Below are 22,839 nucleotides of genomic sequence, written 5' to 3' on the forward strand. Positions count from 1 at the left end.
ATGCTTCTAGGATGTCTGCAGTAAGAATGAGGAGAACTTTGTCGTTACCAAATTCGGGTATAGCCTGGGATACCTAGCAAACTATAGAGGACTTCCCCTATTTTTCCAACAAAACTGATGTAACTTTACATTCCAAGACTTTTCTGCTACTCATAGCTCATTGGGAATCTATATCCTAGATCCCTGCAAAAACTTGATTATAGGCAGCCTTTCTGTGCACCAAGGCAGCATGATTTTTCAAGGAGGAAGCACAAGTCACAGAGAAGGAGGCCTCCAATTCCAAATCAGTCAGCTGTGGGGATGCAGCCCGTTTGACTTTTTTCCTTTGAGGACAGCAACCTACCTGCCATATCATCCCCATTTGCAGACAGATTGTCCCACTGCCTTCGTGATTAGGATGCCAGAACAATGGACAAGTGGGTCCTAAGCACTGTGAGAATGGGATATTCCAACTCTTTTCCCACCAAACTACCTGTTCCTTTTCAGGGACCCATTTCATGAGTCAGTGCTCCTTGAAGATGTTCAGACTGCTCACTCTAGGGGGCCACAGAAGAAGTTCCCCTTCTATCTTCGAGTGATTGCTCATATGCATTCCAATGTAGGTGTGTGCGCGCCCCGTGCACAGATTCCCGGAACTTTTTCCCTAGCAAGCCCCGCATGGCCAGCTCAGGCGCCCCCTGGAGTGCCGCGCTCATATCGCGGTATAAAGGGCGCTGCTGGCTCCGCGGGTCCCCAGTTCCTTCTTTCCGCCTGTGACGGTTGCTGGAACTATCGCCTCTTGCTGCATGCAAGTAGCTCATTCCCTAGTTATTTACTGGTTTCAAGTTTGTTGTTATAGTTGTTATATCGTTAGTTTAGTTGAAGTTGTAGTGTTAAGTTAGAACCCCGGACGGGGTTCCTTCTACGGGAGTCATGCCGGGCTCCACTGGCTTTAAGAACTGTGTCTTGTGCACTAAAGCCTTTCCTATCAGTGACCCGCATGACCGCTGTCTCCGGTGCCTTGGAGAAGAACACCGTCGAGACAAGTGCAGAATATGCAAGTCCTTTAAGCCTCGCGCCCAAAAGGAGAGGGACGCAAGGCTAAAGGCAATCCTCATGGAGTCGGCGCTCCGTCCAGCTTCTGAGCCGTCCCGGTCTCTGTCGGCACCGAGTGTGTCGTCGGTGCGGAGCGCCCCCCCCACCGGCACCGCTTTTGGCACCGCAGTGGGTCTCGAAGGGGCCGAAGAAGTCGGCACGGCCCCTGGCCGCACCGGAGATCTCCCCCCGGCACTCGCAGGGCGGCGGGAGTACGGAGACGCCCCAGCCAAGGGCCGTGGAGTCTACTCCGGCACCGGGGTCTCCGCGCGAGTTGCCTCCCCCGACTCCTGGGGGTGGGGGAGTGCACCCGCAAGGGCCGTCGACGCCGGAGGCGTTTACTGCGGCATGAGCCCTCATGGCCATGCCTATGCCTCCGTCCCCCCTCGGCTGAGGGAGAAGGGACCAGCGTCTCGAGGCAAACCCGCGCTGGGTGGTCTCGGTGGTTGGAGACGTTCCCAATCCAAGTCTCCTTCCAGACGGTCACGGAGGGTGGAGAGCGTCGGCTCCCCTCCGAGCTCCGACTCTAGGTCGTCGAGCGACTCGGCACCGCGGCACCGTGGGCGGTCCCGAGTCCATCGCCGGAGCCGTGGGTCCAGCTCCAACGTCAGCAGGGACCGGAATTCGGGCTCACACTCTTCGGTGCGGAGCCCGTCCCGGCACCGCTCCAGGTCGCCGTCGGTCGTCTCGAAAGGTCCAGAGACTCCGATGGCCCCGGCACCGATGGGCCAGGCACCGATGGGCCAGGCACCGACATCGGGGCGACTGGACTCCCCTCAGCGTCACCATCGTCGGCACCGCTCTCGGTCCCGAGGGGGTAAGCGGCATCGCAAGTCCTCTCGCCGCAGGGGCAGGTCTGGTACATTGTCATCGTCGTCCCCGACCTCCTCGTATCGCCGGCACCGCAGACGTCGGCACTGGTCCTCGTCGTCCTCGTCGGACCGCTCCACGCGCCGGCGACATAAGCGACGCACGGGGGGCTCCAGCGACAAGAAGGCGGTGCGGCTGCATCAGCCTTCCCTGCAGGCCTCCGGGTGGACCCAGGGGCCTTGGCAGTGGCCGTATTGGGGACCTTGGAATGCCCCTATGCCCCAGGGCTCGGTGTCACTACAATCGGTGGTGGCCCCCCCCAGTACCCCCGGCCCCTAAGGCTCAAGAGCAGGGTTCGGAGGATTCGGACCCAGGGGAGGGACCCTCCACTGCACCCCTACCTTTCTCTTCCTCATCATCGCCTGATGAGGCAGCAGCCAGGGACCGTAAGGGGCCCCTGTTTGATTTCAGGGCCCATCAAGACCTCCTAAAGAGGGCTGCTGAGAACTTGGGCATGGAGTTTAAGCTCATGTCCGAGGAGGAGGACCCCCTCTTTGGGCCCTCGAGCTCTGTGGGACCCTCACGGGCGACCTTGCCAGTACATGACAATGTCATGAAGATCGCAAGGAAACTCTGGCAGACCCCCTCCTCCCTGCCCTCCACTTCCAAGGGGGTGGAACGGAAATATTATGTCCCCAAGGAACCATTTGAGTTCCTCTACAACCACCGCGCGCCAAGCTCCCTGGTGGTCGATGCGGCCAACCAGAGGGACCGTCAGGGGAACCAGGGTAGCACTCCTAAGGATAAGGAGGGCCGTAAGCTGGACTTATTTGGGAGGAAGATCTACTCTACTGCGGCGCTGCAGTTTAGAGTAGCGAACCACCAGGCCCTCTTTGGGAAATACAATAAGAACCTGTGGGCCTCAATGCAGAGGTTTGCCTCCCAGCTGCCCCCTGACCAGGAGGCAGATTTCTCCACTATCCTCCAGGAGGGGGCCGTGGTGGCTACCGCTGCGCTACAATCGGCTAGCGACGCGGCGGACACCGCCAGTAGGGCAATGGCCTCGGCGGTCGTGATGCGCCGCTGTTCGTGGCTTCAGGCTTCTGGCCTCACCCAAGAGGTTCAGCAGGCCATTCAGGACTTGCCGTTTGATGGCCTGGGTCTGTTTTCGGAGAAGACAGACGACAAACTCCACGCACTCAAGGACTCTCGGGCCACCCTGAAGTCACTTGGGTTGTATACCCCCCAGGCCTCCAGAGAGCAGTCCAGACCTCAGGCCCAGAGGCAACCACCACCCCTGCCCAGGCCGGCTCCTCGACCCACCCAGCAGAGGAGGGGTCGTGGCGCTACCGCGGTCCCAGCAGAGGAGGCCGCCAGGGGTCCTCTGCGGGGGCCAGCAGGGGCCTGCAAAAGGGGGTAATTCTAATAAACGTTTTTGACCCAGAGCAGGAGGGTGGTACTCTTCCTTCTATCTGGGATCTTGGCCGGCCGTTTGCGGATAGGCTTCGCCCTTTCCTTATAGAATGGGAAGCCATTACTACGGACCGGTGGGTCCTGGAGGTGATTGCCAAGGGGTACACCCTCCAGCTCACAGCCTCCCCCCCCCCCCCAACACCCCTCCGAGGCTGTCCCCCATTGGGGATCCGGCCTCGGTCCAACTCCTAGTGCAGGAGATCGAGTCACTCCTCGTGCTGGGGGCGGTGGAGGGAAGTCCCAGTGTCCGAGGAGGGCCGGGGATTTCATTCTAAATATTTCTTAATCCCCAAGGCGAAGGGAGGCCTTAGGCCCATTCTGGACCTACGTCGCCTAAATAAGTATATTAGGCATGTTAAGTTTCGTATGGTCCCCCTCGCCTCAATTATTCCGGTCCTTGACCCAGGGGATTGGTATGCCGCCCTTGCCTTGAAGGATGCATACTTCCACATCTCAATATTACCGGCCCATAGGCGGTTTTTGAGATTTGTGGTAGCGGGACGCCATTATCAGTTTCGGTCCCTACCCTTTGGGCTCTCCTCAGCACCTAGGGTGTTTACTAAATGTATGGCCGTGGTGGTGGCCCACCTGCGCCGTAGAGGTGTTCAAATCTTCCCCTACTTGGATGACTGGTTGATCAGGGGGAAGTCGAGTTCACATGTGCGACATAGTCTGCTCCTCACACACGAATTGTGTACTAGACTGGGGTTGCTTATTAATGAGCAAAAGTCCACACTTACTCCGGTGCAATGTATAGAGTTTATTGGAGCCAGGCTGGATGCAGTACAAGCCAGAGCCTTCTTCCTCCCTCAAGCGAGGTTTGAGGCGATGGCAGCCATCATATCTGATCTTCACCTGTCCCCCATGACGACAGCCAGGCACTGCCTGCAGCTGTTGGGACATATGGCGGCTTCTACATATGTAGTAAGACTGGCACAATTGAAGCTTAGACCTCTCCAGACGTGGTTAGCTTCGGTGTACGTACCGCATAGGCATTCTCTAACTAGAATGGTCCTGGTTCCCCCACAGGTGCTGTCGTCCCTTGATTGGTGGAGGGACCCGAGGGAAGTGATAATGGGCGTCCCCTTCAGAGAGTTTACCCCATCTGTGACGCTCATCACAGACGCATCCGATCGGGGATAGGGAGCCCACATTTCTCACGACCAGGGCACCCAGGGGCTTTGGTCACCGGAGGAGAGAGCTCTGCACATCAACGTACATGAGCTCAGAGCGGTCCGATTGGCCTGCAAGGCCTTCCTCCAATTCCTGAGGGGCAGGGTAGTCCAAGTCCTCACGGACAATACGGCAGCCATGTTCTATGTGAACAGGCAGGGAGGGGCACGCTCCTCGGCACTCTGCCAGGAAGCTATTCGCCTCTGGGACTTCGCGGTGAGACACGGGTTTCATTTATCTGCCTCTCACCTCCCGGGGGTACGAAACAGCGAGGCGGACCGCCTCAGCAGATCTTTTTCTCCCCGCCACGAATGGTCCTTACACCAGGGCGTAGTGGCTTTCATCTTCCAACGGTGGGGTACTCCCCGTCTGGACCTGTTCGCTACAGCGGAGAACAGGAAATGCCCAAGGTTTTGCTCGCTCAGGGGTCGCGAGCCGGGCTCTCTGTCCGATGCCTTTTTGGTTCCCTGGACAGGGGATTTAATGTATGCATTCCCCCCCGTCCTGCTCCTGCCCCAAGTTCTCCTCAAGATGAAGAGGGACAGGGCGAACATCATCCTGATTGCCCCAGCGTGGCCGAGACAGCACTGGTACAGCATGCTGCTCGACCTCTCCATCACCGAACTGATTCCGCTACCCAGACGGTGCGACCTGATCTCCCAGGACCATGGGAGATTGTTACACCCCGACCTGGACTCCCTCCACCTCACCGCCTGGAGACTCTGTGGCTGACGGAGGGAGAGAGAGCCTGTTCCATGCAAGTTCAACAGGTCCTCCTGGGCAGCAGGAAGCCGTCCACGCAACTAACATATAAAGCTAAGTGGCGGAGGTTTTCGGGGTGGGCAGAAGAGAGAGGGCTACACCCAAGCCTATCCCCTATACAGGCTATCTTGGAGTATTTGCTGCAGCTTAAACTGCAGGGCCTGGCTTTGGCCTCCCTCAAGGTACACCTAGCGGCCATCTCAGCCTTCCACCAACCCATGGAGGGCCGCTCCCTATTCTCTCACCCCATGTTGGTGAGGTTCCTTAAAGGGGTGGAGAGGACTTTCCCTCAGGTGCGGGACCCGGTGCCACCCTGGGACCTCAACTTAGTCCTCAACGGGCTGATGGGCCACCCCTTCGAGCCCTTAGCTACATGCTCACTTCTCCTTTTATCATGGAAGGTAGCCTTCCTGGTGGCTATCACCTCGGCCAGAAGGGTCTCCAAACTGAGGGCGTTAACCTCGGAGCCCCCCTACACGGTTTTTTATAAGGATAAGGTCCGGCTGAGGCCTCACCCGGCTTTTATGCCTAAGGTGGTGTCTCAGTTCCACTGTAACCAGGACATTTTCCTTCCTGTGTTCTTTCCAAAACCCCATGGATCGGAGGAGGAAAGGAGAGGACATTCGCTGGATGTCAGGCGAGCCTTGGCCTTCTATCTCGAGAGGACCAAGCCTTTCCGGAAGTCGACACAGCTCTTCGTAGCTGTGGCGGATAGGATGAAGGGCTCACCTGTCTCCACCCAGCGCATCTCCAAGTGGATTACTGCCTGCATTAAAGCATGCTATGAGCAGGCAGGGGTACCCCTCCCAGGTGCGGTAAGAGCACACTCCACTAGGGCCCAGGACTCTTCCGCAGCCTTTCTGGAGCAGGTTCCCCTGCAGGACATCTGCAGGGCAGCGACCTGGTCGTCAGTCCATACGTTCACGTCGCATTACGCCATCGTGGAACAAGCGAGGGAGGATGCAGGGTTCGGCAGAGCCGTGCTGTCAAGAGCAGGTCACCAATAACTCCTACCCTCCTCCAAGGTACGGCTACGCAATCACCTACATTGGAATGCATATGAGCAATCACTCGAAGATAGAAAACAAGGTTACTTACCAGTAACTGTTGTTCTTCAAGATGTGTTGCTCATATCCATTCCAAACCCACCCCCGTCCCCACTGTCGGACTTGGCAGAAAGAAGGGACTGGGGACCCGCGGAGCCAGCAGCGCCCTTTATACCGCGATATGAGCGCGGCACTCCAGGGGGCGCCTGAGCTGGCCATGCGGGGCTTGCTAGGGAAAAAAGTTCCGGGAATCTGTGCACGGGGCGCGCGCACACCTACATTGGAATGGATATGAGCAACACATCTCGAAGAACAACAGTTACTGGTAAGTAACCTTGTTTTCAACACAGGGGAAAGGGGTTTTATTCTCAATATTTTCTGATCCCCACGTCCAAGGAGAGGGGGACCAAGCCCATACTGGATCTTTGAAATCTCAACAAATTCATCAAGTCCTTAAGATTTTGCATAGTTTGCCTAGGTCCCTAGTTTCCCATTGACTGGTTTGCTGCCCTTGATCTTCAGGATGCCTACTTCAATGTGACAGTACTGCCAAATCACAGGAAGTTTCTAAGATACATTGTAGTAGACCAGCATTATCAGTACTTTCAGTTGTCCTGTTGTCATCACCATGTGTATTCACTAAGTGCATGGTGGTTGTGGCAGCCTACTTGAGGAGGAAGGGATTTCACATCTTCCCTTACATAGACAATTGGTTAGTGTGAGGCAGATCCAAACATCAAGTTCTCTACCATTTCCAGTTTGTCATCTATCTCTTTGATTGTCTAGGACTCATGTTGAAAAAAGGGAATTCCACATTACTCCTGACACAGAAAATCAAGTTCTTTGGGGCCATATTCAATTCTGTGTATTTGATGCATTTTCTCCCACAAATCAGATTTCAGACCATTTACATCCTACCACCACAGGCTGAGTATATTTAAAGCCACTAGGCCACATGGCCTCTTGTACTTACGTGATCCTGCATGCAAAACTTTGTCTGTGCATCCTTCAAGGCTGGCTGAGGTTAGCCTATCAATCGAATACCCTCTAGACAAATTGATCTGGGTTCCTCCTGCAATCCTACATTCCCTAAAATGGTGGATAGATCAGAATACATATATGGGGGTGTACCTTTTTCTTGCCCCTTCTGGACCAAGACTGTCATTACCACTGACTCTCTCATAGGATGGGGTTCACACCTAGGGATATTGTGAACCCACACATTAAGGGTAAAGTGAGGAACTGCTCCTCAACATTGGGATCTCAACGTTGTATTAGTGGCTCTGAAAGGTCCTCAGTTTGGCCCTTTAGGAACCTGCTCTTGGCCTCACCTGTGTCAAAAGACCTACTTTCTCATCACCATTATGTCAGCCAGAATGGGGCATCCTCAGGCTCTGATGGCAGGACTGTCTATATATGCTGTTCTTTAAAGATAAAGTAACTGTGAGGCTTGTAAATCCTACTCTTCGGCCACACTGCAGTTTCAAGTTATAAACCACCAGGCGTTTATGTTGAAATATGATAATTTAAACAACAAAAATTCTCTTATTCAAAACCTTCCAAAGGAGCATCAGGAGCAATTTTAGGCTATCATACAGGAAGATCAATTTTTGGCAAAAACGTTATTACAGACAGGCCTCCTTAGATGCAGCCTATACTGCAACATAATCCATATCCATTGCGATTGTGATGCAATGAGAATATTGGCGGCAGCTGTCAAGCTGTCCTTTTGACAGCCATCAACTATTTGCTCAGTCTGCCACTAACTTCCTTCACACTCTGAAAGACTCAAGGGCCATGCTCAAATCCCTTGATCTATTCACTTGTCAACAAAAGAAGGGTTAGCAGATCTCAGACTTCACAGAGGTCTCTTCTAGATCATTTTTGTAACTTCTGTAGGCTACTCATTAAGAAACTAGATATTCGAAGAAGCCAGCTTCTGCCATAGCTATTTCGTCCCACCATTCAGGTCTTCCAAGCACCAGTTTTGATGGCTTGGGCAGAAGTCTCAACTGTTCAGTTGACAGGTCTTACTGTTATACTATCCTACCCTCAATCCCACTTTAGATACCATTCAATTTCAAGCTGCATAGGAGATCATAACATCGGACAAATAGGTGTTGGAAACCATATCATCTGGTTACACCATTCATTTCAATTCCGTCCTTTCCCCACAACCCCTGTTCCTTTTCAGATACCTATCTCAGATGAATTGCTGACACAACAGATTGCCTCTCTTCTGTGTTTAGGGGCCATAGAACCAGTTCCTGTGCAGCACAAGGGAACAGAATTCTACTCAAAGTACATTCTGGTTCCAAAAAGGAACAGAGAATGGAGGCCAGTGCTAGACCTCTGACATCTGAACAATTTATGTGAAACAGAAAAAATTCAGGATCATGACCTTTGTAGCCATAATTTCCTCTAACTTGTAAAGGTTGGTTTATGACTCTTGGCCTACAAAAACACATTTTCATGTGGCAATCCAACCTTCTTACAAGAGGTTTCTTCAATTCCTTTTCAATTATGACAAAAACTGGGTGATTCTTTTTTGGTCTCTCTTGGGCCTCAAGGATAGGTTACGGCAGTCATAGCCATGCACCTTCATAGTGTAGGCATAATCGTCTTCTCTTATCTAGATTATTAGTTGATGATTAGTTGATAGATCTTATCAGGGAATATATCGGCAGTACAGGCAATATAGTCCCTATTATGCAGGCTAGGCCTTCAGCTCAATCTCGAGAAGTCCATTTTGACATCCCTTCAGCATCTAAATGTTATTGAAGGTTTTCTGCATGCACTGGCAGACTGGGCTTATTTCTCTTCTGACAGGTTTCTCACCCTAAAGAATCTCATCTCAAGAATTCAGTGCATTCCCCAACTGTTGGTAAGAAACTGTCTTCAACTGCTTCGGGCACATGGTAGCTTGCATTTTTGTATTTCAGCATGCCAGGTTATGTCTTCGATGTCTCTACTGATGGTTTTGGATGGCATACAGACTGAACAAGCACAGCCTGGACAAGCTTGTGACTGTTCCCCAGTGGGTTCTGCAGTCACTCAACTGATAAGAAGACCCTGTCAATATCAATGCAGGAGTCCCATTTATCCAAAAGCCCCCTACTGTCATGATAACATCAGACGCATGACTCTTGGGATAGGGGGGCACAGCTGGGACTCCAGAATTCCAGGCAAATGGTCACTGCAAGAAAAGCTCTTCCACATCAACCTTCTGCAGTTGAGAGCAGTTAGAAATGTTTGTTTTCTCTTTCTCCCTCTAATCAGAGCCAAGTCAATTAAGACAATGACAGACAACATGGTCTGCATGTATTATATCTATTGTCAGGAAGGCTCACATTTCCCCTCTGCACCAAAGTGATGAAACTCTGGAATTGGTGTGTAGCTAAACATATAGTCATCTCAGCTTCTGACCTCCTCAGAATACAAAACATAATGGCAGATGACCTCAGCAGACATTTTTCCATAAATTACAAATGGGAGCTGTATGCCTTGAGTCCTCAACAGACTATTCTTAGCTTGGGGATTCCCAGAGGTTGATCTTTTTGCCTCAGCAGCCAATATGAAGTGCAACACATTCTGTTCCAGGGGAGGTTTTGATCGTTAATCTCTTGGAGATGCCAGTCTCATTTCATGGACAGGGAGCCCTTTTTATGGATATCCACCGTTGCCATTGCATCTATATGTTCTCAACAAGATCAAGCAAGACTAAGCCAGAGACATTTGGTTGCTCCATCTTGGCCAAGACAGGTTTGATATCCCTATTCCATCCAACTTGGTTCTTGTCTATCTGTTGTCTCAGGATGCTGTTCGGATGCTTCACCCCAATTTGAAGGTTCTGCAGCTCCAAACATGGGTCCTAAGTGGTTCTCAGGGTTAGAGATTTCCTGTTCATCAGAAGTGCAACAGATGATATTAAATAGTAAAAAGGAATCTACAAGACATACTTATCTCCAGAAATGGGAACGTTATCTTTGGTGTAATCATTGACAGCTTTCACCTGCCTTTTCTTCTCTTTCCAGAGTCGTTTGATTAGCTGTTGGAACTGAAAAGATCCGAATTTTTTGTGAGTTCCATCATGGTTCACTTTTCACTCTCCAGTAGAAAGGTTTTTGATCTTCACCCATCCTACCACGGTGAGATTTCTAGTGAATCGTATCCCACCAACCAGAGATCCTGTTCTAATCTGGGATTTGGGCCTTGTTCTTAATTGCCTCATGAAACACTCCTTCAGGTTACTAGCTATGTGTTCCTTGTCACATCTATCTGTGAAGACAGCATTCTTGGTGGTCATCACCTGGCCCTTATGGTCAGGGAGCTGGGGAGCACTAATGGTAGTCCCTCTATTCACAGTGTTCTCTACTAAATGGTGTTACATTGATCCCCATCTAAAATTTTTATCTAAGGTTTCTTCTTAATTTCATATTAATCAGACCACTCATCTTCAAGTTATTTTCCCAAAGCCACATCAGACTTGACAGGAAACTACTTTCCATACTCTAGATGTGAGGAAGCTGTTAGCCTTTTACCTGGATAGAACCAGACTCTTTAGAAAATCTCCGAGGCTTTTTGTGTTGATTGGAAACAGTTCTCAACAATCCCCAGTCTCCATGCAAAGACTCTCAAGATGGATCTGTCGTTATATTACCTGGTATGAATTGGCTGATGATCAACCTTCCCCCTAGAATGATAGCTCATTCTACAAGATGACATTCTACATCTATAGTTTCTCAGATATGTTCAAGTTGATGAAATCTGCAGGGCTGAAACCTGGATGTGTGCACATACTTTCGCTCCAACCATTATGGTTTTGGTTAATGCTTCTAGCTCAGACACTGCAGTAGGCAATGCAGTTCTCTCTTCAGTACTACTCTTCCTCAAAGCTCCCTCCTCCTTAGGAAGGTACTGCACAGGAGTCACCAGAAGTGGAGCACCCATAGGGATGCTATTTGAAGGAGAGGTTACTCACCTTGTGCAGTAACTGGAGTTCTTTGACATGTGTCCCCCTATTAGTGCTCCACTACTTCCCCCTTCCCCTTTGCTTCAGGGCATCCTTTGTGAGGCTTTGTGGTAGAGAAAGAACTGAGGGTGGTTTTGCCACGCACCCCTTTATATTCTCGGTGCTCGGGCATGAGGATGTGAAGGGCACATGCATTAGCCGAATGGATACTGCTACCAAAAGTCTCGGATCAAAAGTGCAAGGCCATGTGCACACTTGAAGTGGAGCACCCATATGGACATATATATCTAGAAGAACTTCAGTTACTACATGGTGAGTAACTTCTCCTTTCTTAGTGGTGAAAGGATTTCACTGTGATTGTATGTATCTTATATATTATACATATACAACATACATTTGTATATGATTAAGTTGAGCAGGCCAATTATAGTGAAATTTATAAAGAAATTTACTAATCCAGTAAAGATGTAATATTATTCTTCACTTTGAGCTTGTATACATAGTGCTTTCAATTCTGTTTTGAAGTCAGTTAACAGATTTTTAAAAAGTTTTTCCATTTCTATCTTGTTTTGTAATAGAATTTTTATGGTATATGGTTGGTTGCTTACTTAACTATTTACCTTATTAAGTTTAACTAACTCTACTAAATTTGTCTTTTTTCCCCTGTCTACAGATAATGATGAATAATCCTGCCTCAGGAAATTCCTTAATGCTGTATGTAGGTATTTTGATTCTGCAAAGCAGAATTGCAAGTTGCAGTAGAAAAATGTAACAATAACCGAATAAAGGGCAGAAAAGTGGGAGACGTAAGAAAAGCATGCTGATTGCATGAAGAAGATGGAAAAACATGCCTATTTTTCAGATGAGACGTTTATGTATTCCCTTTGATACGTTCCCTCACTTTTAAAGTTACCTGTTGCAGAAATTACACTTTATCTTAAAAATTTTAACCAAAGTAGAGGGAGGATGGCTCAGAAGATGTTGTTTTTGTTTTTTAAATCAAGCAAGAGATTGATCATGTAAAAGAGGCCTTGCCATATTAACTGTTGGCTGTTAGGTGTAAGCAGTTAAAAGGATTGATTACCCATGTTTTGACAATACCTGCTTCTTGCTCTTCACTTACAATCTTTAGTAACAGGGATAAACACAGGTTAGTTTTAGTGTATTTCATTTTTCAGTTGACCAGTTAGACTATATTTAAATAATCACATTGTGTCAATGGCCCAAGTTTGAGTACCTCACATTTTTTAGAATAAAACTGGTAGCATGTTGAAGTTTCAACTGGTCACTTTTTAGCCAGTGTCACTTAATTTGCAAAAACGATTAAGATAGTTCAAGACAAACTGGTCTTTGTCACATCATTGAAAAAGTTAAATTTTTTTCAAAGGGGTAATGGAATTCATTTGGAACTGGAGAGTTTCTGCCATTATCTTTCTATTAGAGACATTAATACTTTGAATTTTGCCACCTTCTCTAACTTTAAAGCTGTGCAGAATTTAAGGCTGTTCTTCCCCCCCATCCCCCTTGCTGCTGTTACTGTGATAGCTCTAGTAGCCACACAGGGAAAAACAAAATGGGATAGCCTTAAATGCTGTTACTCTTGTCATTTTGACACTGATGTTTTGTCGTGTGCTCTCCCAGGAAAATATATATTTAGATTTTTCTCTGGCTCTGTTCCTCTGTCATAGAGAGCACCCTATTGGCAAAATAAAGTGTTGTATTTTCCCCAGAGACCGTGGCTGGAAAGTGTTACTAGTCTGTGTGAACAACAGGTCAAGTATTACAGATCAAATGAAACTTATAATTTTCACTTGCTCTGTTGGAAAGAGAGAGATTTTCAACCCATGAGTAATAGCAATCTCAGTTGGAAAAATTTAAAAGTTAAATATTTTAGCACTAAGTGGAAATTAGTATGTATATTATTTCTAATCTGCATAAATAAATGATTTTTGTATAACTTTATTTTTATGGTATTATTACTATTAAAAATTCCTTTCTTGCCCATTGCGGGGGGTGGTGTGGGGGAAGCAATGTTAAATTATTTTTGCTTCTGTGGGGTTTTTTTGTTTGTTTCTTTACATGTTTTAGAACAAGAGTATCAAATTAATTTGAGAAAGAGGGCCTAAATCTATTGTTCTCTGGCCTGAGTTATAAATTTAGGAATCCACAATGGGATTCTCACTGATGGCATTGGGAGATTTGTACAAAGATCAGAGGTAAATGTCCCTGATATGTTACCTAAACTTTCAGTCATTTTCTATATGTTCAGTAACTTAGTATTGTCTTATTCAGTAGGAAAATTGAGTTTACCTTTAGGAGCTGTGTTCTTCCTGCGTTGCTTCCGTTCTTTCCCCATCCTTTCTCTTTCTCCTCCTCTTCACTACGTCTCCTTCTTTATACCTTCTGCATTTCATTTTTCTGCAACAACTCTGTTCTTCCCTCCAAACTTTACTTTCTTCCTCTTCCCCATTTTACCTGCTGAAATGATCAGCCTGTGAAGTAGTTTAGCCTGACAGTTCAAGTGCTTTTAGAGATAACACTACAAAGAGATTAATTGGGAATGCGGGAAATCACATCTTTTAGATTAATTGTTTCAAGCTATCTGCAGATTCAGGTGCACACCACTACACTGGTTGTAGATCACATTTTCAAAGTTATCTTTGCAATTGTGTAGAAACAAGATTTAAAAAAAAAAATGTATAGCTGTCAAGTGATTAATGCAAAACAAATTAACTAGATTATAAAAGTCTTGATTAATTGTAGTTTTAATCACACTATTAAATGATAATAAGATACCAAATTAAATCTATTTAATTTATGAATATTTGTGGGTGTTTTTCTAGATTTTCAAATATATTGATTTCAATTACAACACAGAATACAAAGTGTACAGTACTCACTTTATATTTTTATTACAAATATTTGCACTGTAAAAAAGGTAAACAAAATAAATAGTACTTTTCAGTTCACCTCATACAAGTGTACTGTAGTGCAATTACTTTATCGTGAAAGTACAATTTACAAATGAATTTTCTTTACATAACTGCACTCAAAAACAAAACAATGTAAAACTTTAGAGCCTACAAGATCACCCAGTCCTACTTCTTATTCAGACAATCGCTAAGACAAACAAGTTTGTTTACATTTATGGGAGATGATAATGTCTGCTTCTTATTTACGTCACCTGAAAGTGAGAACAGGCATTCGCATGACACTGTTGTAGCTGGTGTTGCAAGGGATGCAAACATTTGTATGTCCCTTCATGCTTTGACCAGCATTCCAGAGGACATGCTTCCATGCTGAATTTAAATAGGCATTCTATTATTGTTTAACAATGCAATTAAAACTGTTATTAATCACAACTATTTTTTTAATCTTGAGATTAATTGCGATTATTTTTTAAAAATTGTGTGACAGTCCCAGTCCTTAAATAAAATAATAATCCCAGATTCTGCAGAATCAGAATATGCCATGCAAACCACAAGTATACATTAAATTGGCTGTTGGATGCTTTTGTTCTAAAATCTTGAACTTCCACACAATTCCTGTGATGAAATCCTGCCCGAGTGAAGTCAACAGGAATTTAAATTTGCTTTAAATATGCTTTACTTCTAACACCCTATCTACACAAGGCATGGCTTGCTTCCTGTAAAAGTAGGAAGTAAGTTTGGCCATACTGAGGGGACCACATGCTTTTAAGATGATGTACTGTTTTCCAATTAACTGTTTGAAAAATATGCATGAATTCTGCAGAAACTTGAAAAAGAGAATAATCTTAAGGTTTTCCAACCAATTCTGAGTTGCCCTAAATCCTTCAAGAGCTAATTTAAGGTTTCATGACACAGCAAATAAAAATATTATTGAATTGTGGAAAAATTAATCATTCCACATTTTTAAAAATATTAATTTCTAAATGTACACTATAACAGCATCAAGACCAGTGTCTGCAGATTTATCAGTCTCTGTAGATAATGATTTTTTTTCAAGTCAATTGTTGAAATACTTGGTTTGCAATTAACATAAAACTCTAGCCAATTATAAGAGGAGATTGTCCATAGCATATGTAGTATTTTGAATGCAAGTTTATGGAAATTCATTTAAAGAAACACTGTTTAGGCTCAGAACTTAATATGTCTTAAAATGATTTAAATAAAAAGATAATGTACGTTCTGAGAACCTAATTCTGCAATGACCTATAGTAGAAAAATATTTAAAATTAGCCTACGCTGGTTCTGTGCACTCAAAATTCCTGTTTACTGCAAAATGAGTTTTGAGCTTCTTCCTTCAATTTCTTTACTCCTTCCCCCCTCAATAGGCCAAACTGAGCAAACTGAAAGCCCAGAGGGGCTCCGTATGCAAAGAAAGTCTTAAGAGTTGCATAAAGATAGTTCTGCCGTGACTGCTACCAGCGTGAGGAACACCAGTCTACCAGGCAAAGGCATTCTAATTCAGGACACAGCGTCAGAGCCTCTGATCCCTGCCACACCAACAGATTCCATCAGCGATATCTCCCTCAGGATGGGTTAGTCCCCTTCTTGAATCAACTCTCAGGATTCAGTAAACCAGATTGTCTTCTCCAAAAAAGGCATTTCAGGGGTAAATCCAAAAACCTGCCCACACCTCAAAAGGGAAAAGTCTGAGGATCCCATGACAGGTATGTAATAATAATTCAGGAAAGAATTTGGCATATTTCTTCCTCTCTTTCTTCAGAGGGGAAGGTGTGGGACTCTTAAGGATCTCCCCTTGCACTTTCTGTCCAATTATGTTTTAATTTAAGAGCATTCAGAGCCCCTTACATGGATTAAGTTTCAAAAGATATTAGATAAAAGTAGCTAGTGACCCAAAGCGTTGGGGATGACACCACTTTCTCCCCAAATGACCAACTCTCTACCTCCAAAAATTCCAAAAAATATCCCCACCAAACTTGCTCTAGATGCTCATCTCTTACAAAACTCTAGCTCCTCCACCAAAGAAAAGGAATTATTGGTTTTGGATCATTTTAAATTCAAGTTAAGAGGCAGGAGAGGGATTCCTTCCCACCCCAGGACTAAATCCCAACTGATCTAATGCAGGACAATATCACAGAACATCTGTAAAGTTGCCATCTGAGGATATTTTTTAATATATTTTTGATACTTTTTTTATATTAAGGGCTACAGGCTTGACCTTTATCCCTCTGCAAAATCATCTTTATCATGTTTTTGGATGGGGGTTCAGAATGGGAGATTTTTACCTGGTTTCTCTCAAAACATGATCTCTGCCTCATTCTGTTCCACCCAAAGCAAGTCCTCCAGTTGTTTATGCAATTGCCTCTTCAGGAACCATGTATGTAGCTAATAGTGAAATGAGATGTAGACATCAATCATTTATATTTAACCTCTTAGTAAAAATGTTGTTTTCCATACACCTATGACCTAATTGTACCATAGCCCCATGGATAACTTTAAACTGACTTCACTAATGATAGGAAGAGAGGCACAGCCGTAGACTCTTAGAAGAGTGAAAAGGAAATAATCAAGTTACAAATTCTCCATTTCTACCTTTTAAGAAAATACTACTGTAATGGAATTTAAAAACAAAACGAAAAAAAATCCTGATTTCATAATCACATGGTGCATAAAGAATTGTTACATTCATAATTGTGATGCTATAAACCAAAAAGGGATGCTTTACTTCTTCTGTATGAGGTTGGACAAAACCTGTGGGAGTCTGAACAGTATTATTTTGTACATTTTACAGTTTTATAATGTCTATCAGCCCAAATAATCTTAATTTACAACCTCTTTACAAACTATACATGGGCGGTACCACTACATCGAACGGTTGTCTCCAAGTGTTGTGCTTTAACATTGTTCAATAGCCTGGGAGGTGAAAATTTGGGCCAACGACTTTGAGAAATCGCTGCCCCCCCTCACCCCCCCCCAAAAAAAAAAAAAAAAAAAAAAGGTAATATCTTCATTGCCTATGCAGAGGAGTTAGAACCTATGTCATAAAACCTTATCTAAAAGACTTCCACATTCAGTGAACTGCAGGAAATTCCTTTATCACTAAAGAATGAGAGGGCTGATTCTTTCCTGTTAAGATTTCACCGAGTGTTTCCAAAAAGCCTAGGTATTTCAAACCAGAGGTTGAGATCATTATGCTAGTCTCTCTAATTTTTGAAATAATGTGAATTAAAAGATGATTTGTTCCATTTATACAAACATATGCACTGTCTTCCTTCTGTGACTCAATAGAAAACAATTACAATGACAATTTAGGGAGAAAAAAAATCTTTGGGTAGTTAACTCAGTTGTCCGTCTCTACAGTGAAATCTGCAGTATCCTTTCCCTGTAAGTAGGTCTTGCTGTTGAACATACACGCAGGTAGAAAATGCAAGTTCATTGCTTTTGCAGTGGCTTGCACAGGCGCTACTATTAGAAATAAGATATTGTTGGATCTTACACCAGGTTGTCCGAAGTATGTTCTAATAGCTATGCTTTTCTGTCTACAACAAGCACTATATTTTTTCCAAATAAAACTGGGTGATATCTCTTAACTCCACACACTCTCTAGTTTCGGATATCTAAGCTTCTTCCTGTACAGTGACTCCAAGATCCTGCCTTTTTTATTCATACCTAAAAACTTGTCCAGGGTATCATCTTTCACTTTGACTTCTACAGCTGCATCATCTCTAGCTTTCCTAACACCGACTTTGTCCCCAATTCAGGTCCTTTTAAAACATTGCTGCTAAAATATCTTCCTGGTGTATTTTGTTACCTTTTTTGAGGCCTTCCACTGGGTCCCCCTTTCACTACCTCAAATTCAAGTTTCTTGTTTTCACCATTCAAGCTCTTCGTAACTCTTCTCCTCCCTACTTATCTTCTTTTATACCTTTAGATTTTTCTGCCTTCTCTGCTTTGCCAGTACTTGATAGAATGATTTTCCACTTCTCCCACAAGTAACCTAGCACTTTCTCCCATGCTACCTGTTGTGTGGGAACACACTCATCAAACTAGTTTGTAAAGCCACTATTCTGTCATAATGCTAAACTTGAATCCTTATTTGTATGATGCTCTGTCAGTTTGTTTTGAAATTAATACTGTTGCATGCAGCCACCCATTCTTACTCTCATTTTGCAATTTGGTTGTATTCTGTGTTTGCTGACACACAGAATCAGGTAGTGCAGGGAAAATTTGTCCATGGTTTAATTTTGCATTTCCCTCTAGATTAATAGAGAACAAATGCTCTCCTAGCCCTGAACTCTGCAGCTCCTCACCTTATGATTTCCTGTGATGAGGTCTTACCGTTAATGAATCCTCCAAAGCCATTCCTAAAATCAACATGGATTTATTTAGGGGGGAGTTTATAAAATTTTTAAGCATTTCTGAAACTATACGAAATGCTTTAGTGAGATCGACTACATGGTTTCATTGTTTCTAGTGCCTTTCTGAAATCAAACGTTCTGCATGTACCTTAAGTGGGAGGGGTTAAGGCCACTCAGCAGCATTTGTTAACAATATAACTTTAGTTAATTATTGCAAATCTGAACTTTGAAGTATAATGCACACTAACTTCAGAATAATTGCTGATCACCAACCTCTTTTTATATAATGAAAAAACTATTTGTAGATGGCCTAGCATCTCCTACTACTCTCATATGGGTTATTCCCCTCCTTCCTGCAGTTTCCTGTGATGATTCAAAGCTGCAGCTCAGCCTGTTAGCCATGCTTTCTTCTCCTGCTACCTGCCAGATCTTCTACCTTTGCAGTAGCAAAGTCAAGTGGTGGTTTACTTTGTTCCTGCCTTCCTCTTTTAGATGTTATTTTTAACCTTTTTGGGGGCAGTTAGTATTTTGCTTGTGTTCAGGCTTCTTTGCCTCCTGCTGGTCAGGGATCTGATCAGCATGGTGCTAACAGACACCTGAACTCTCTGCTGCCTCACCTCCCTGCCAAGCTCCTCACCCCCTTTTAGGCATGACAGCACTGGGAAAAATCCAAAAGGTGCTCTGTGTATGAAGCAGCATATTCAAGGTCAGCAGACACTATTTAAAAAAAACTCAAAAAACCCAAGCTGTACCCAGTTCTCCCTATCTCTGCTAGGGCACAGGGCTCTGAGTCGGACAGGCAGGCTGGTAGCCCCTACACCCTCCTCCCGCCAACTAGCCACAATTTCATTGAAGAAAAACCTGACAAGGAGAGACAGAGCAGTACAAGGCAGGGGGCCAAGGACAAGGACTGTGTCACCCAGGTGACCCTGGCATCAGTCCTGATGCAACAAAGGACCATAAAGATAAGCCCCTTTCCAAGATGCTAGTCTCCCTGGAAGTCTTAATGTGGCTCCTGGGCTGCCTGAGGCGAGAAGCAAAGCTACACAGTTCCCCTTACTTGCACGAGGAATGGGGGAATTCTCATGATACTGTGGCTCAAATCCTACAAAGCCAGAGAGTCTGGATCCCAAAAGAGCAAAAGCAAATGCATCCTTCACAAGGCAGTGATTACTATTGTCAATGAACAAGTGGGGTGAAAATCAGGGATTAAACCCCTTCACTTTTGCCGTCTGTCCCTGAGTTACAAGGGTTTATTTCCTACAGAGTGTCTCTCACAGTACTTTGTACCATGCTCATCACCACCCCCACCTTGCAGCACGTCTGCACATGCGGATAAGCCTGTGCCACTACAGCCTAATGAAAATTGAGCCTGTCAGGCTTGCAGCCCAAGAACCCTTGTCCCTTGCTCTGCCAGGGAAAGGCGGTAAAATTTGAGGCAGAAGCAGCAGAATGGAAATCGTGCCTTTTGATGATTATCCATAAACTCTTGGTCTGCCCCTAAACATCATGGAACTATGGGATGCTGCCAGGAGATCATGTAAATATGTATGAACAAGGGAAGAGGAAAGTGGGGGGGAGAGGGGAATACTACTTCTTTAAACTGTCTAAATAATTAAAGCAGAACCTAAAATGTTCATACAGGGATGGGGGTAAGACCACTTAATCATAATTGCTCAATTGAACTTGTCATGATTTCCAAGAACCAAAAACCACATCTAGTAAATGAAATAATTTTAATAAAATTACTATAATTTTGATCAACTAGATTATTTAGCTGTAGGTGATTTGTGGCTTAAACATCAGCTTAAATCATGTTTCATGATAATTAATTAACCATTCTTGCTTTTAGACCCCTCCTCTCATGTTAGAAATGCATTTTCTTGGGTTTTTTTTTTTTTTTTTTTTTTAAAGGATAATATTGAAACACTCGGACTAGTATAGATAGTTACTGTAGGCTTCCTTCATAAAAGCTTAACGGTTAGCAGATAGTGTCAGAAGTCAAGACTAAAACAAAGGAATCTTCTGCAGTTGAGGGAGTTATATTCCCAAAGCAGAAGTGTCTAAAATATTTAGTGATTAGCGAGGACACAAAGCATCCTACTTAACTGTTCCTCAGATACTTTTAAACACATTCATTCACATACTAAATAATGTGCCTCCAAGGCATTTTAAATAAATCCAACTACATTGATGTCATTTCCTGCTAAACTAGCTATGCCCTTATGGTTGGGGTCCAGGTTAAAGGCCAATTATTCATTTCCAGTACATTCTTAAAAGTAGCATAGTTGAACATTCATGGGAACAAAATGCTAACAAAAACTAAAACTTGCTTGTCTCTGTTAAACAGCTGGGTTACAGAAAAGGAAGTTAAAATACTGTCTGTGAATTGTATCATGATATTCAACACTCCAGCAGAAGTTTTCATATGTGCCACTACACAGCAGTAGCTGTAGTTCCCACGAAACAGTACCCATGGAGTCAATCGATACAGACCATGCCCTGTGATCAGGTACAACCTTATATAATTATGAACTACACCATATGACAGGAGGCAGGGGAAAAAAGCAGTCTTTTCCCAGCCCCCCTGTTTTGTCACTTTACATCTCTGTTATTGCACTGATAAGTGCCAGTCTCCACCTCCACTGCCCCAAAGTATTTAATCAACACAAAGCTGGGCAATGGGCTGAACACTGGACAGGAAAGCAAAGATGCTTTTTGCAACAGAAAAATATGCACCTAATCCATCCAGGTGTGCAAAAATAGCACACAAGTTAACATTTATTTAACACTGTCACAGCGTCCGGAACAGGTCGCAGCTGAGAGTGCCAATCTCAGGTCAGACTGTCAGAAAACAGGGCAGACGCACCCAAACTGGAGGCATATTCTATAATTAGATTTAACCAAACCAGCAACAAATGCGTGCTCCTGGATCACTACACTAGCTTACTATGGAGCCACAGCCAATCCCCTTAGGCACAGCGGCCAATATTACCATTCAGACAAACTGGACTTAAAACTGGACAGGATGCAAAGTTATTAAAAGCAGAAATCATCACAAATTTGGCTACTCCCAGCCCCAAAGGGCCAGTCACTTACCTCTGGTCAAGGTATACTTCAGATCTCACCAAAGACAATGCTGAAGCCAATTCCTTAGTAAACTAAACTAAAGCTTTATTAGTTAAGAAAAAGAAATAAGTTATTCAGAAGTTAAAGCAGCTAAAATACATTACAAATGAATCAAAACTGATAAGTCCAACATGGCAGCAGAGTAATTTGCTGGTTTCTAATTGCCTCTCAGAGTTACTTAAAATGGCTGTACGGATCTCGGTCCAATTGCCCAGAATTCCACTCTGTCAGAATTCATCAGTCCAGAGATGCAGGATCATTCCCTTGGATTGGTGTTTATAGATCCTGCTCACAAAAGCAAGCTGACAAGCATCTTGACCCTGGTGGGTGCTTCCTTTGATTAGGAAATGCAGACTGGCACTGTGAACCCCACTGAATAAAATAAAGGCTCTTGCTTTGATTTGAGCAACCTTCTTCACTCACATTTCCAAGGTTCAAATCATGAATATGTAAACAATGTGATAGCCAGAAACAATTCTTCATTAGTTTTCATGTAGTTTTACACCTCAAGTAAATTCACATCTAAACACTAACACATTTCAGCTTAAGGCTAATTAAGTACAGGATAGCAATCATAGGAAACAGATAGGTGAAACAATAACAGTATCATTTCACTAGCTTTCATGCATTTAAAGCAAATGTAATTACTGGGCCCATGCCAAGTAAATGTAATGTGATAACATTCCCTTTGTTCTATTCTAACAAGTGAATTGATTTGAGCACAATATGACCTTCTAGCATTTCTTTGATATACAAACACCAGTGAATTGTCCTGTTGCTCTGGTTTGAGCAGGTCTGTCTGTGTCAGAGAGCTGATAACCTGTTTAGACAGCAACGCAAACACATACAACTTTCTATACACTAAACCTGAAAATAGTACAATTTGTAGGTAATGGGTCCATTTCTTGCTCTATCACACACTCATTGTTATGGTAGTTCGCACTGCTCAGTAAACCTCTTTGTCATAATGTTTACTCATTTGTATAATGGTATAATAACTGTTTGTATGATGGAGTTTAGAATCTGAAAAGTACCAAAATCCTTTTTGAAAATGAGATTTAGGCTTCTACATCAGTTGGATGTTGTGATGCTAA

The 22,839-nt window shown here is 44.5% G+C and overlaps 1 protein-coding gene and 1 long non-coding RNA gene across 2 annotated transcripts in view; one reads left to right on the plus strand and one right to left on the minus strand.

Moving 5' to 3' along the window:
- Window positions 1-13,272, plus strand: part of NEK1 (NIMA related kinase 1) — a 127,814-nt gene extending 114,542 nt beyond the window's left edge. Inside the window, exon 35 of the mRNA XM_067551748.1 lies at window positions 11,984-13,272. Within this exon, the coding sequence (XP_067407849.1) occupies window positions 11,984-11,997 (14 nt within the window). The 3' untranslated portion in view covers window positions 11,998-13,272. The remainder of the gene's footprint in view (window positions 1-11,983) is intronic.
- LOC137155467 (uncharacterized) lies at window positions 2-8,556 on the minus strand. Its single transcript, XR_010920481.1, has 3 exons — window positions 8,537-8,556; window positions 7,312-7,427; window positions 2-15 (listed from the first exon to the last, which is right to left on the minus strand). It is a non-coding gene; the product is annotated as an uncharacterized lncRNA (long non-coding RNA).
- Window positions 13,273-22,839: the final 9,567 nt, after the last annotated feature.

Source organism: Emydura macquarii, unplaced genomic scaffold, assembly GCF_026122565.2.
Source record: "Emydura macquarii macquarii isolate MOO-44397 ecotype Brisbane River unplaced genomic scaffold, CSIRO-AGI_Emac_v2 contig_1363, whole genome shotgun sequence".
In the NCBI taxonomy this organism is placed as follows: Eukaryota; Metazoa; Chordata; order Testudines; family Chelidae; genus Emydura; species Emydura macquarii.